Raw genomic sequence first — 14684 nt, forward strand, 5'->3', positions numbered from 1 at the left:
AGGGCTGGCAAGTTTAAATATAATTGGTCACAAAAGCAGTAACTTCTTTAAATGTTTAAAGTCAACACAATGGTTAAATCATTGCTCTTATAACTGAAGTCATTTATCTGCATAAAGCATGATAGAGTAACCAGAACTCAGTTCTTCAGGTGAGTGTTATATAATAGATGATCATACACAGGCTCTAAGTTTAGCTAGAATTTTTTAAAAGAAAAGGCAGTAAAGAAAGTTCTAGATCAAATGAACTTTTCTCAAAAGTCATTTAAAAATCTGAACACTGAACTTTTATGTGATAATTTTCCAGAGAATGGCTCATTAAATACTTGCCATTCTGGAAATCCTTGTCGAATCATCATTCAGGCTTTCATTGTGAAACTAATAATAGCTTCCAAGTTTGCTTTTTCTTCGACTTAAGTAGAAATTGTCAATCTATTCCTCCCCCCACCACCCCACCCCCGGACCTGTTAGTAGGTACATTAGGGAAAACAATTCTGAAAAGTACTGTTGATTTTCCAAGTTCCTGGCCCTGAAAAAAAGTTTTGGAAAAGCGTAAAAGATAACGTGTAACGACTCCCCAAAGATCTTAATTGGTGGCTACTGTAGAAAGAAGACTTGTGTGTGTGTTGACAGTATCTCTGAGAAGTTATTCTCGCACAGCTGTTTATCCAGATAGCATGGGGGCGCGTTCATTTACATAATAAAATTTTTTTAAGCCCTAAGGTTGAGTCAGACAGAGCTGTGCTCCTTTCAATTGTTGCATTTAAACCAATAAGGTTAGGACAAGAGAATAGCTGTGGTTTGCGTTGCAAAAACAAGAAAAGCCCCGAGGCTCCATGGGCAGACCTACAAGGCTGCGCAAACAAATCAAGGGATGAGATTCTGCTGTTTCTTTGTCTAGGGTTCTCAGATGCTATCTGCGGCTGCTGTTTGGTGGGGAAAGCGCGCAGGGCGCAAGCTGTTACTAAACAGAACGGTGGGAGCTGATGGCTCCGAGTTTGGGGCGAGGTAGAAACTCTCCGGTGCCACTTCCGACTTTAAGCCTTCCTGTTGCCGTCCTCTGTGGAGGGTTTCTTCCTGGGGAAAGCGTTTACGCTCAGTCCCTCCGCAGCCCGAGCCTGCGGCAGCGGCCAGGCACCGGCCCCCGAACCCGGCTTTCCCCTGCAGAGGCGCTCCGCTTCCAGAAGCGCCGCGACTCCGCGGAGAGCGCCTAAAAGCCCTCGCGCGTCCCTGTCCAGGAGCAAAACTATGTCAGGAATGGAGGTTTGCTAAAGCAGAAAATTCGAAGGAGCACATTAAACTGGTGGATGCAGCAGATGTAAGCACTGTAAGTACAAGCTGACTGTTTGAAAAATTGTAGTGACTGACAACAGCTGCCCTGTGGGCAAAGCCCAAGATAACAGCAGCACTTTTAGTATTGTTTTGATTTTTTTTTTTTTTTTTAGAAAAACATTATGGCATGGGGGAAATGGTGACACTTTGTACCTCGTACTTTCTTAGCCACTGGATTCCAACCTAAAAATTTAATTCCTCTTCCCTAAAGTTTTTGAGCGATTGGGATCATTAAGAGATAATTACGACTTAATTGTTAACAATTACTTTTGTTGCGAACTATGTGAATATATATTTATATATTCAGTACAAGGCCATGTTATTAACAGGGGGATAACTCATAGCCCTTTTCTGATCTGTTGCACAAGTCTCAAATATGATTGGGTGATTTCGAATAAATTAGTATATACGTATACATCTATTAATACACATAAATAATTTTTACTATTCACTGGAAGTTGATAGGAAAAACAGGAAAGAGGTTAACACTTAAAAGGAAACAGATAACACTGAATTGATGCCATTTTTTAAGAAAATCTTTTTGCTTCAATACACGTTTGATGCAGTATTAAATAGGCTCATCTTCTAAAAGGAAATATAATAAACTTTTGCCTAATTAATACATTTTTCACTTATTGACATTTTATTCACTTAAATGAGCCTTGAAGTTAAAAAACAAGATCCTATAACTTCTGAATTATCGCTCAGAACATTTGCTATTCAAAATCGGTATATGAATTGCTAATCACTCATGGGCATGTATTTCTTGGGAGGAGTTTTTGAACACATGTAAGCATAGCATTTGCAAGAATTCAATAAATTCAGAGCTGTCATTGCATTTAGACAAGTCTTTATGTTTTTTTTTTTTTTTTAATGGCAAGGGCTACAAAAAGTCAGTTAAGCAAATAGCGTAGTTTTATATGTTTGGATTGTTTTTATAATGTGTCTTTCAGAATGGGTTTTGCTTTATGCTGTGTGAGTCTTTCCCCCTCCCCATTTGGGGGTCTGAGGACACGCACACATGAGTAGTCACGCTTTTGCATTATTGAATATTTGATATCTGACTTTCTCGATGCTTGAGTCCTAACGCCCAAAGTGTTCACGAAGGGAGCAAGCAGCCATGGATTTCCAATCTTTGAAAATTCTCCGTGGTGACAGACGGAGAAGCCTTATTGAGGCGCTGTTCAGTTTTAGGGATCCGAATGGAAGTCAGCGACCATGTGAGTTTCATGGAGATGATAAATGATTTTCTGAAAAACAAAATTGCCATTTGACTCTGAAAAGTTAGTTTGTAAGAAATAACTTTGGAAAGTAGAAAAGCACTTGCAGTGAGAAGACAATCACTGAGTCAAATGTAAAAGTATTTCATTTAACAATCGAAATAAATGCTAATTTCAAAAAAGGATTCTCTGAGCTATAAGTAGCATCAATAGAGTTCAAATGTATTTTTTTTTTTCATGAGGCCTCTATTGTGTTATTTTCTTTAAACCAGATACTACGAAAAGTTGTGCATTATATGGCATTAGAGTCAATAGTAATAGTATGAAAGCCTTCGATTTTATGGATTGTTTGATACAAAACGAAATCTCTTATTAATGTTAAAAAAATCTACCTCTCCCTAGATGTTCATTTCAATTTTAGGTTTAGGTTTATAGTTTTTAAATTTAGGTTTTTCTTACTAAATTGACAGCAGAGTTGGAAATATTGATTGAGAAGAAACTTTAGCAAGTATATCATCTGTTTAAAAACCAGATTTATGGCCAAGGTATTTTTCCCCCTGTAAGATACATGGTGATTAGAAAATTGCTATTGTCTTTCAAATTTGGGAGTACTCAGGTTGATCTGTGGTTGGACAAAAGTAGCTTGTCTGCCAACTCTATTTATTTAGATAAGTTCAGTACTTTCACTTTGAAAATTTCTTTTCAGTTTGGAAAAAAAGTTTTAAATTATAGTCATTTTACAAAAATTGCTTCTAGCAAGCAAAAAAGTCTATGGAAAACCCATAATTTAGACAAGTCCGTACATTTTATTTGCTCTGTGCTGCTGAGATTTAGAATCCCTTTCCATTTACAGTTTACTTTTCACAGAACATTATTAACTTTTTGGCTTCATACAGGATCTTCTGTCAGATGCTTTTGATTTGTAATTTAGCAAAGTATAATAAACAGTGCAAAAGTCATGAATTTGTGCTCTGCATCCTGAGCTCTGTGGTAGGGAAAATGTGATAAAATGTGTACCTTAAGTCTTGTTTGATGATCTCTCAAAGCAAGTTTGCCTTCTGGAAATAATTTCTGGGGTTGAAGAGCATGGTATTAACAGATTTAATGTGGCTATTCAATGGATTGGCGAAGTACTATGTGAGGTTTAACAAAATGAGAGAGACAAATTGAACATCAACAAAAGTTACATCTGTGAGGAATTATAAATTTAATTAGAAAAAAAAGGAAGACTTGAAAGACCTCATTAACTAATCAGAAGTCAAAGTTACTAGTGTAGGATTCTTGAATTGAAACTCTCCAAGTCCTGCTATCTGTTTTCTCTTTGTATTTATTTTCACAACTCTGTCAGTATGCTACTATGGGTGTTCTGTACAAAGAGTTTTACAAAGCATTAAGGGAAAATGACTTGACGTCATAGAAGATGCCCATTTATGATACGGGAAATATTTGTGTGTTCATCGAAGTATTCGCATTAAAATTACTTCGGATTAGGGGAAGACAAGAAACATATTCAGTTTATGAAAGTAAAGTAGAAAAAGTGAGCTTCCTGAATAATGAAGGGCACTTTTTTCTAGTAAATGATGTTTTTTTTCTCTTTTGCACAGAAATATCCCTAATTATTTCTGAAACACATTATAGTTGTATACTTTTAAAAAAGAACCTTCCAGAGATACCGTCAAACATAAGAGAAAATCAACACCAATCAGAAATAGGTGTTCTTTTTAGAGAAGTCATTACAAGAGTATGTTTCCTTACTGCACTGTAATCTTGTACTACACATAAAAAACTAAAAGCATGTGAAGTGTAGCATTTTGTAAACTGTAACTAATTTTGTTCACATCTGTGTCTAATTGTTGTCTGCATTCGCATTCTTGAGAGTAGATTTATTTTTCCTGGACCACGATGTGGATTCAGCTGACCAGCCTAAGTGAGGATTAGTTGTTTTAAAGTTATTTTGATTAAAGAGTCATTTTTAAATACAGTAACACACAACACATGGTTTAAATAATCCTTGAGACACAAAAGAATATATCTGAAGTATACTTAATGAAATGAAGATCATGGCTGTGGACTTCCAGAAATCGTAGTGTTTGAAAGTACAGTAGAGACTGAGCCAGCGTAAAAGAAATACGTTGTCATAAAAATGCATTTTTTTCCAGTGAGGAAAGTGTGGTAGAATACTTCTTGTTTTGAAATTCATTTATTTACAAATGACAGTTTGACTTTACAATTTACATATATTTACAAACTCAACTGTAAATATAACCAAATTTTCAAAGTATACAATGAAATTATTATTACATTTGCAAGATTATGCTTTCTAGTTGACATTAAAATGGAAGTGTAATTTAACATTTAACAGAAAGTATGCCTTAAATACTCTTTCACATAATTAAGCCAAGAAAGTTCTTAAAACTAAGTTAGTTCTCACCTATAATTTATTCCAGGTGTATAAAAGTAGGGGGAAAAAGGAAATTTATCCTTGAGGTGTATTGCTGCTGTTTCTTAAGGAAACCATTTAATCCAGTGTGTGAGAACATTAATTTTAAACATAAATTGCAGAAACTTGTTATCACAGAAGGACACATCTGCAGGCATTAAAATTTGATTTTCATTTAATACTCCAGCATCTTTTAAACATTGTTTTCCAACCCAAACATATTATAGAATGCATAGCTAGAAATTTCACGTATCATTATGCCATTTCATAAATCATAATTAAAACATAACAGGACTCAGTCGAAGATGTTTGGTTGGATAATTTTAATACCATTTGAGATGCTTCAATTATCATCTTTGCTCTGTAACCCTAATCGACGTCAGTTCAGGTTGAATGAAAATGCACATCAAAGATTGGGAATTCCAGGCCATTTTAGATATTTTGTAGAATGCTCTTTCCTGCCTGAGCAGGGGAGCCCAAGCTTAGCCTCACCTGAGTGTTATCACCTGCAGGCAGCTTGAGATGCCAATGGAAAGAAGGGCAGTGATCTCCAGGTCAAGTAAGTTGTTCAGCAAAGTCCAAAAAATATAGCTTGATCTGGAAACAAAAGAGATGAAAATGCTGGCCAAGGCGGGTACTGGATTATTAAGTTGTCCATTCTCTCTCTCAGTGTAAAAGATGAAAAATTCACACACCAGCCACCCACCTCTAACAGCTTTTTTCTGTTTGACCCAGCAGAGCTGAATATGAGCACTCAGTGACTTTTCAAGTGGCACGAGTAAACAATCCCAGTGTTCAGTGGCATGACTTTGTGTATGGAAGCTTGCCTTTGCCATTTATCGTTAGGCCAGCGTTGCCCGAAAGTTGCCCACAAACTGTTTTAATGAATGTTAAACGGCACATAGTAAATGTAGGAGAAAATCAGCCTGATAAGCATAAGAAACTGTCAGGAGTAGAAGGGGTGGGCGGGAGCTCTATTTCAGCTGGTGATAACAGAAGATGAAAGATCTGAGGATGCTGGAGGATTACTGCTTGAACTACTGCTGTGAAACACGCTCATTTTGTTAATAGCTAGTTTTTCCAAGCACCTTTTCCACACTGCCTGGGCAAGGCGGCTTTGCATGTTGATTGGGGGAGGGGTAATCCCGTTTGCAGCTGTCATAGGCCAGTGATGAATCACTATCCCGTCATTTGGCTGCCGTCCCCCCCTGACAAGGGGAGGAGGAGGATAGACCTGCAGGAGGAAACAACAGTTGAGACCTCAACTTAAAGACAATATGCCTTTCACCGCTGCAGTATCCTCCTCCTTCGCTTTTGGTTAAAAGAGAGCATTGTCACTCGCAGCCATGGGCTCTGTGTAATTAAGAGCTGACACTGAAGCAGAGTAACAACAGCTTCCAATTTTTTACCCCGATCACAGGTGCAAACATCTCAAACCAGTTCAGATGTTGCTGTTTCCTCAAGTTGCAGGTAAGGATATTGTTGATATTTGGCATTGGGAGCGATTGCCTTTCTGAGACCCATATCTATTTTTGTCTACTGTTTCTCAATTATTTCTATTAATAGCAACGGGGCTCGGTTGGAAATAACTTAACAATGTGTGTATATGCTTCTAAACATTTTTTTTAAGTGTGGAGAAAGGGAATAGGAGCCTCGGTTTGGAGATGATTAGGGGCTATAGCTTCTGGTGTTAGGAAAACTGAATATGTAATGAGAATTAGGAGTGGAAAGTTGGAGTGGGAACTGGTTCTCACTTACATTCAGAAGACTTCTTGAACTAAAAACTCACTTTTTAAGTAAGCTTGTTCACGCGAAGCCATTTCAAAACATGATATCCATTGTCAATTTAAGTGTACCTTCCCAGTGAAAATGACTGTAGTTATTGATCTGGTGGGGATGAGGAGCAAATAGTATTTGCTTCATATATGTAACAGTAAACTTCCCCTGCCACCTTTATTTTGATCTGAAAAACACATAAAGTTGAAAGTGAATGGGCCTTAGATGTCTAAGAAAGAATTCAGTTGTCAGAAAACAGGAGGATATCTAGGTGTGTTTTCAGTGACTTAAATCAGTCCTCTCTTCATTAGTAGCTTATTAAAGACAACGGATAGTTCTGAAATTGGGAACATGAATAGTGGCTTTTGTGCCTTTTATAGAATAAGTAACTGCTGAGTCACAGAACATAAAGGGGAATGGAAATGTTTTAGATGGTGAAATGCAAAAGTGTGGCATTGAGGGAGAGTTGCTGCGTTGCCCTGAGTGAGCCATAGCAGAGGTATTCTGACCGCTGATGCTCCCAGGGATGTGCTGCAGGTTGGTTTTATCCCTTTTCAATTGGGCACGCTGTATGTAATCCACAAAGCAAACAAGTGAGCCAACATCATAATGTTTTAATGCTGCATTTGTTTCAAGGGAAACAGAGGAACAATTAAGTAGTTTGCCAGAGTAAACACATGCATCAGAGCTATCTCATTCCCTGTCACTAGACTATAGGTTTCAAGTGTTTTATTTGGTTTAGAGACCCATTAAATTACAATTGGGTGGTAAATTATAAGGGAGTACCTAGTGTTAATGTATCAGAGGAAACCAATTCCATAGAAAAGTGATTTATTTCTACTTGTTTACCTGTTTGCCTTTTCTATTGGAAAAAAGAATATCTTGGGTGTTTTTCACATAGAAAAGAAATGTATAGCTGTATTTTTTTCCTTTCAGTGTTAAAAGAGGTGTTGCTGTCTTGTGTTAGGCCTTGTGATTCGATAAACTATGTGAGAGAAAGATTTTTAAATATTCAATGAGAATAGATGGGTAAGGCAAGTGACCTCTTTCACAGTGCATGTAGTGAAAGGATGGCTGAAGTCACCATGCAAGCTAGGAACTATTTTGAGTCTAAGAAAATAGATACAATGGGACTTTTGTTCCAGTGTATTTCAAAGAAGGTGTCAAGTCGTTAGCGCATTAAACAGTGCTGTTATGAATTTGGTGCATCTGTCAAACGGAAGGCTTCTTGTCTTTAGGTCTATGGAAATGCAGGATCTAACCAGCCCGCATAGCCGTCTGAGTGGTAGTAGCGAATCTCCTGGTGGTCCCAAACTCGATAATTCTCACATAAATAGTAATTCCATGACTCCCAATGGCACCGAAGGTGAGTGTCTGCCTCTCCCTGCTTCTTCTGCACCTTGTCTCTTCATCACGTAACAATACACTGCGTTACTAGGTAGTGATGAGTTCATTTCTAAAATCCAGGAGACTACTGTTTTGTTTCCCGTTTAGGTCATTTGACTTATGAATCAATATTCAGCCTACTAGGAGCTGTGTGTTATCAGGTTATCGTACCATTACATTGACTGCTTTTATCCTGCAGATGCATATTAATACACACAAACGCTCTACGTAGGTGGGTGCATAACATTTTTAACCTTTGCCTATGTTTTTATCTCCCTGTTGATTATGCATAGCACACCATCTACTTGCATTGCTTTGCTATATGAGCAATGAAAATGTAGAATTATTTCTTTTATGTTATTTTCCCTTTTTTTGGCTAAATATAATCATATTTGTTTAGATGTAAACATTGAACTGGATTAGTTCTAGATGTCCATTAGATAATTTGTGTGCCCAGTGTTCTTCTAGCTTTGACCACTAAAATATAAATAAGCAAAAAGCAAAACGTAGTTTATAAAATAGGCAACTTTACTTGAATAGATATGCTAAATATATTTACTTTCTTCAAGCTTAAATAGTATACTTTAAACATAGTACTGTTTAAATTATTTCTTTATAATTAATATGTGTGAATATTTATGGAAATTTGATGTAAATAGAAATATCTACTTGGATTCCTAAATAATAAGTCTAAATATATAAGGTTTATATGTTTTGCTACCTGTTAGGCACAATCTTTAAGACTATGCATAGTTTTGAAGCTTTACTTTATGGAAGGATATGTTCATGTTGCATAGTATTTATTTCTGCATTAGCCTATTGAAAAATTACTACTTTACAGATGACACTTTTGCTTATTTATTCCTTACTAATCCTCAGGACCTCGATGAACTCAGAGCACACATTTCATGGAAAGTTCAATGACTTATTCATGTTAGATTTCCACCCATAGACAAAGTCCCGAACCATCTTTTCCCAATCACTGTTATGATTATTTATCCACAGTTGTTAAAAGTAAGCAAAACTAAATGTTGTAAAATTGTCTTTGTGGTGCATTATTTTACCATGCATTAGTGAAGACGTTCGAAGCTTAAAATATTATGAAACTGATAATAGCTAATATATAAAATCTGTTTCTGATATGAGATGTCCAAATTTTTAAGCCAATAGTGATTGTTTTTATTTCTTAATATTTTGTACTTTTTTAAGAGTAAATACATTTATTCCAGCATTAGAAAAAATGGATGCTGTCAAAAGTAGAAGCTTTGCTGATTTAGCCAAAAACACTAACCTCTGTGTAAGGTGCCTTGTTACCTGAAGCTCTTTCCTTCCCACTTGGATAGGCAATGAAAAATTTAAGTAATTTATAGGAAAGCCATTCTAGTGTGTAAGTAGATTTGCTAGAGCTAGTGAAATAAAAGCAAGCAATCCTCTTTCCCCTCTTTTTGGAATTTGACTTCAGGTGAAAGCATATTCGCTGCAGAGTGCAGACGAGGTGTGGAGACACAATCACACAGACCACGCAGGTCCTTGTACCAACGGGCCCCAAGAGCCAGGGTGCAGGGAAGTCACTTAGGGCCATGGGCACACCTTTCACGGCCATTTCTGTCAGTGTAAAGATAGTCATTTGATGTCGCTTAAAAACAAGAAAGACTATGTATGTTAAACTGTTTTGCTTGTTAGAATATACTAATACATATTGGGAAGAATAGTTATGAAATACTGGTAGTTAATTATTTTGTACATGAAGACATTACAATAGGGGTAAGAAGTTCTCATCTCAGCATTTCACTGGTAAGTTGTCATCTACAAAATAAGAACCATACAGTTTCAAAACAGTATGTGTTTGGGGTCTATCACTTTGCATGACTTTGTGTGAACGATATGTGACTTGCTTCTCAAGTGCCTCTCGATTGATAGTATACTTTTGAATATTTAGACTTCATAGCCTGATATCACATTCAGGAATATTGCACTACGTTTCTGCATAACTAAAGTAAGTTCAGAATAATAAAATATTTTCAATAATTGTGTGATCTCCTGAACCATTTAATCTGAGAAATGCTTAGGAATTATTCCTTATTTTAAAAAAAGTTTTTAATTTGCATGGGACCAGTAGATGGCGTAATGGTCACATTGCTAAACTCTCACAAGGCTAACCGCAGTTCGAGTCTCCGACCCAGTGGCTTGAAATTCATGCCGGGCACATATGCGTGCATGTCTAAAATTCCAAGAGGAGAATAGGGGAGAGGGGATTGCCGTGTAGCCATCCCCTCTGTGGGCGGGGGTGATTTCTTGCTTTCTGTCTCTCCAGCAAGTGCACACATACTATCACAAAAAAATCCCTCTCTCAAAAAAAATTTTTAATTGCATTTTATCTGGGAAGTGAATTTTTTAAACCTCATTTCAGACAAAAACACAGTTGCTCATCTTATGTTATTTTTCAGGTATTCTTCATTTGTGTACTTTACAAGAGTTATAGTATAAATAGTTAGAAAGTGAAGTTAAAATGTCTACAGTATAAATAATCCAAAGAATAAATGAGATTTATGTCAATCTACTGGGCTCTTCAGTCTTATTTTAGTATACTGTTTGAAAATATGGATTCAAACTTTCTTCACGATTCCTGTTACATGTCCTTTCAGAGCCAAACAATTTCAGAAAGCTGTAGGTTATTAAGCTTATGAGTCAATTTATCATGCTCCTTACATGTTTCATAGTGTCTTTGTTTTATTCCTCTCCATCACCACTAGAGGAGGTAAGCTTAAAATTAGTGTGTTCATGAATGTCTGGCAAGCTTCCCTGGGATAGAATCATGATAGATTTTCCTATTTCTTCTTTGAAATCTTATTTAGTTTGAAATCAGCAGTGTTTACCAATGAATTAGAGGAATAAAGATCAAGAAATCCATTAAAATTTAAATTCTTTAAAGTATCAATCACCTTCTCTAACTCCACAACAATTATTTCCAACTACGTGCACCATCATTTATGTTTAAGTCACTTCTCTGCAGTCCAGTTGAAAATAGTCTCAGCTCAATTCAAATTAATTAGGTTAACACAACTTCTGTTTCGTTCACACACTTGTTGGCTTTGCCTGCATTTCTGTAGGTTGTCTTCTCTCATGGAGAGCTATTTTTTACTTCCTGCCACCACTTGTCCCTATAATGAGGCTAAGAAAACAAGAAAATCTCCTGTATCAAAAACCATAACTTCATCTGAAGAACAAACAAGAAGGGAATGGAACGGCGAGGCAGAGAATATTAGGTTTCTTCTTCAGTCTGCTGCCAAATTATCATAAGACTCAATGTTTGTAGGTCCTGTACTCACAGGCTAGTGCCTATTTTCATGGTTCATCTAAGGGATAAAGACACTGAACTACAGCCTCACATACTGTGGTTCTTTATTTCCTATACGAAGTGATCTTCAGTTAAAATAGTTGTTTGAATGTTTTTTATATTTTAGAAAACTTGCAACTCTTCATATTTTTCGGTGTTATTTCAACCTCTTTCTGAATTGGTGTCATTGCAGTTAACCATTGGTTTTTCCCAGGTTACACGTCTTTGGACTTTATATATCTGTGGTTATATACGCTGTCATCCATGGAAAATAGAAATAGATAAATACAAACAGTAGCAGAAATGAATGTTTGACTTACAACGAGAAGAAAGTCATTGTTAGAATGATGTTTCTAAATGAATTAATAAATATTTTAGTTACTATTGAACAATTAAAGCTTGACCTGGAGGAGACTAATGGATGTAAAAATACCAATTGTGGCTTTTCTTTTGTTTTCTCTGTTTTTTTTTTTGTATAGTTTTCCAGGACAAGATGGAATTAAAATGTCTTATTGGAGAGATTGTTAAAGCATAACATTTAAGAAATAGGCTTTTTAGTAGTGGTGCTTCTGCTAAAAGAACATCAAACCTCAGAAGATTTCTAATGTTTGAGCATACGCTCAAGCCTCTGTTTGGCTGTGTGTTGTCATTTGTGTTAAGTGTGAGAAATGGTCAGGAAACCCTCCTTCAGAAAAACTCAAGGCTTTAGCAGTAAAGTGATTTTTATTTACGTACCTAATTAAGGCTTTGTTTGCAAAGCAGTGATTCTTCCCATCTTTGTTTTCTCTGGCTGTCTTAAGTCCATGGGAGCCTCAGATTGGTCAGTTCATATATTGCTGGTTTAAGTGTTTATTTTTGGTTGTCTGGGGGTAAGAAGTGGAGAAGGGCAAAAAAAAGGTGTGAGGGAGAGACAATAAGAGCTCTAATTCTGAATTTTCTTTATTGCAAATCTAGAGTCAGACTCAAGAAAAAGCTTAAATTTGTCTGAAAACAGATAAATTTGTCTTTAAGAGATATTAAGCCAGATGTAACTGCAATCTTGACAACAAATAGGGTTTCGAGAATTCTGATGGTAATTCAAATAGTAATTTCAAATTGGTATATCAGATTTCTAGGATGATAACAGATACAATCTTGAATTAGGTGGCTAAATTTTCTGCATTTAAAATTTATTTAATTGTGTGTTGCATATTTTAGGATGATAGGCTAACTCAATTTGACAAGTGAGTATTATCAGAATCTGTTTTAAAACTGTTCTATCATTTCTACAAAGCTGAGAACATTAGCAAATTATCTGAATTTGGTTTTCTCACTTTGATTTCAATTTAGTAAAATATGGTTCCATACAACTAGAGTATTTTTAAAAAAACTTTTTTACAAGAAATATCTAAATGAGTGAATGTGTATAAAATTACAGTTTGAGGCTGCATTTTACAGGCTATGTTTATGTATTTGTGGTCAAATACTCTGTTGTCAATAGAAACATGGTAATCTAATTTTATTATTGTTTACATTCTGCACATGATTTAGTTTCTAGAAGATTAAGGAACATTGTGAGTAAAGGAGTTTCTAAATGACAATTCTGGAGTTTGTAGCCACAGAATTGGCCTCTTATAAATTGCTTTTAAGCAAAAGCCATGAAAAAAATGAATCAAACAATTTGTTGGAATTCAATATCTATATTTTGTATCTGGAAATAATTTTTTACATGCCTGTTGCTAATTAATAATAATGGCTGTTTATGCAAAATTCCTTGATAGCCACTCTGCTGACTGTTTTCCGTGTTTTGTCTCATTAATCTTCAGAAAATCCCTGAGATTGCCGGCATAATTGATTGGCTTTGAATCCCAGCTCCACTGTTAATTACCTCTGTGGGCTTGGGCATATGAGCGTCTGTGTGCTTAGTTTCCTTTTCTGTAAAATGGGGATAATAGTAAAACTTACACCAGGATTGCTGTGAGGATAGTACATACAACTTGTAGCATGCAAAAGGACTTCAAAAAGTTCGCGGAACAATGAGATTAAGTAAGCACTGTAGTGCAAACATTTTTGTTGAAATCTATGCGTAGTTCTTTTCATAATATGTAGTTCCTATGATCCTTTTGAAGACCCCTCATATTTAGAACTTACTAAGTGCTCTGTATCTATTTACTCCTACACTATATGTAAGTAATAGTCACTCTGCAGTGTAATTCCTATATTAGACAAAAAACCGAATCTTAGAATGTTAAATGCCAAACATACATGGTTTATAATTGGTACTCCTTTTGTCTGGCCTGGATACTTGATTTAAATTCCGTCTGAGTCCTGAGCTTGGGGTTTGAAGTCAATGTATTAGCCTATGGAGAAAAATTGTGATTCTCATCTTCTGCAAATGACTTTTCTAATACCTTCATCTAACCATTGAGGGTTTCACTGCTACTTTGGTGTCTTTATGACTAGAGAATGCCATTCCCTAGCAAAGAGCAGAGCTGGGCAAGAACGAATGGCAGAAGCTTTGATGACAAAAGGACTTCATTATAGGAACTCCCCAGGGTAGTCATGCTTTGGTCTCTTGGTTCTTGTGTGCATGAGTGTGTGAGATTTCTACTCGCGGTCATGCATGCATGGCATATTGCCTTGATAGGTTAACTTTTAGGGATTGTCTCTCACTAGTTTTCAAAGCTTTAGACTTAATTATAATTCCATCAACCGTCTGTCTGTGTTAAGCCTCTCCGAGATCAAACGGAGATGGGAAGTCATCTCTGCTTTTCATTATAATAGTCATTATTATATGCACATTTGGATTGGAGCAGTATTACTGTGAAATTTTAAAAGCAGTTGTAACTTTGCTACCGCTCAGAGCAAATATTTTCATCTTCAGAAAATATGTGTAAGTAGATGATAAATTTGGTTACCTATCTCTTAACTCTGAGAATAAAATTGGATTAACCAATCACTACTACGTTGGCATTTGTTGGGGGCTCCGTAGAAATAACAGTTACCAAAGTTGAAAGTTGGATGTGCGTCTGGTGTGTTCCAGGAACAACAGGAGCTCAGTGTGGTTGGAGGAGAGAGCACGACTGAGAATGAGAAAGTCAGAGGTGTAGAGGGATGGTATGTGTGGACCTTCAAGTTGGCAGATATGCTCTAACCTGTTGTCTATAACTGGCTGTATTTATCTTTCCTAGTAAGAATAAGAACACAAGTGCTTCCT

General features: G+C 36.2%; 1 protein-coding gene across 1 annotated transcript in view; it reads left to right on the top strand.

The window, feature by feature from the left end:
• Positions 1-14684, top strand: part of EYA1 (EYA transcriptional coactivator and phosphatase 1) — a 261299-nt gene that overhangs the window by 75822 nt on the left and 170793 nt on the right. The window contains exons 2-3 of the mRNA XM_006155104.3: positions 6410-6459; positions 8004-8131. Coding sequence (XP_006155166.1) covers positions 8008-8131 — 124 coding nt within the window. The 5' untranslated portion in view covers positions 6410-6459; positions 8004-8007. The remainder of the gene's footprint in view (positions 1-6409; positions 6460-8003; positions 8132-14684) is intronic.

This window comes from Tupaia chinensis, unplaced genomic scaffold (assembly GCF_000334495.1).
Source record: "Tupaia chinensis unplaced genomic scaffold, TupChi_1.0 Scaffold000436_1, whole genome shotgun sequence".
Taxonomy (NCBI): domain Eukaryota; kingdom Metazoa; phylum Chordata; class Mammalia; order Scandentia; family Tupaiidae; genus Tupaia; species Tupaia belangeri.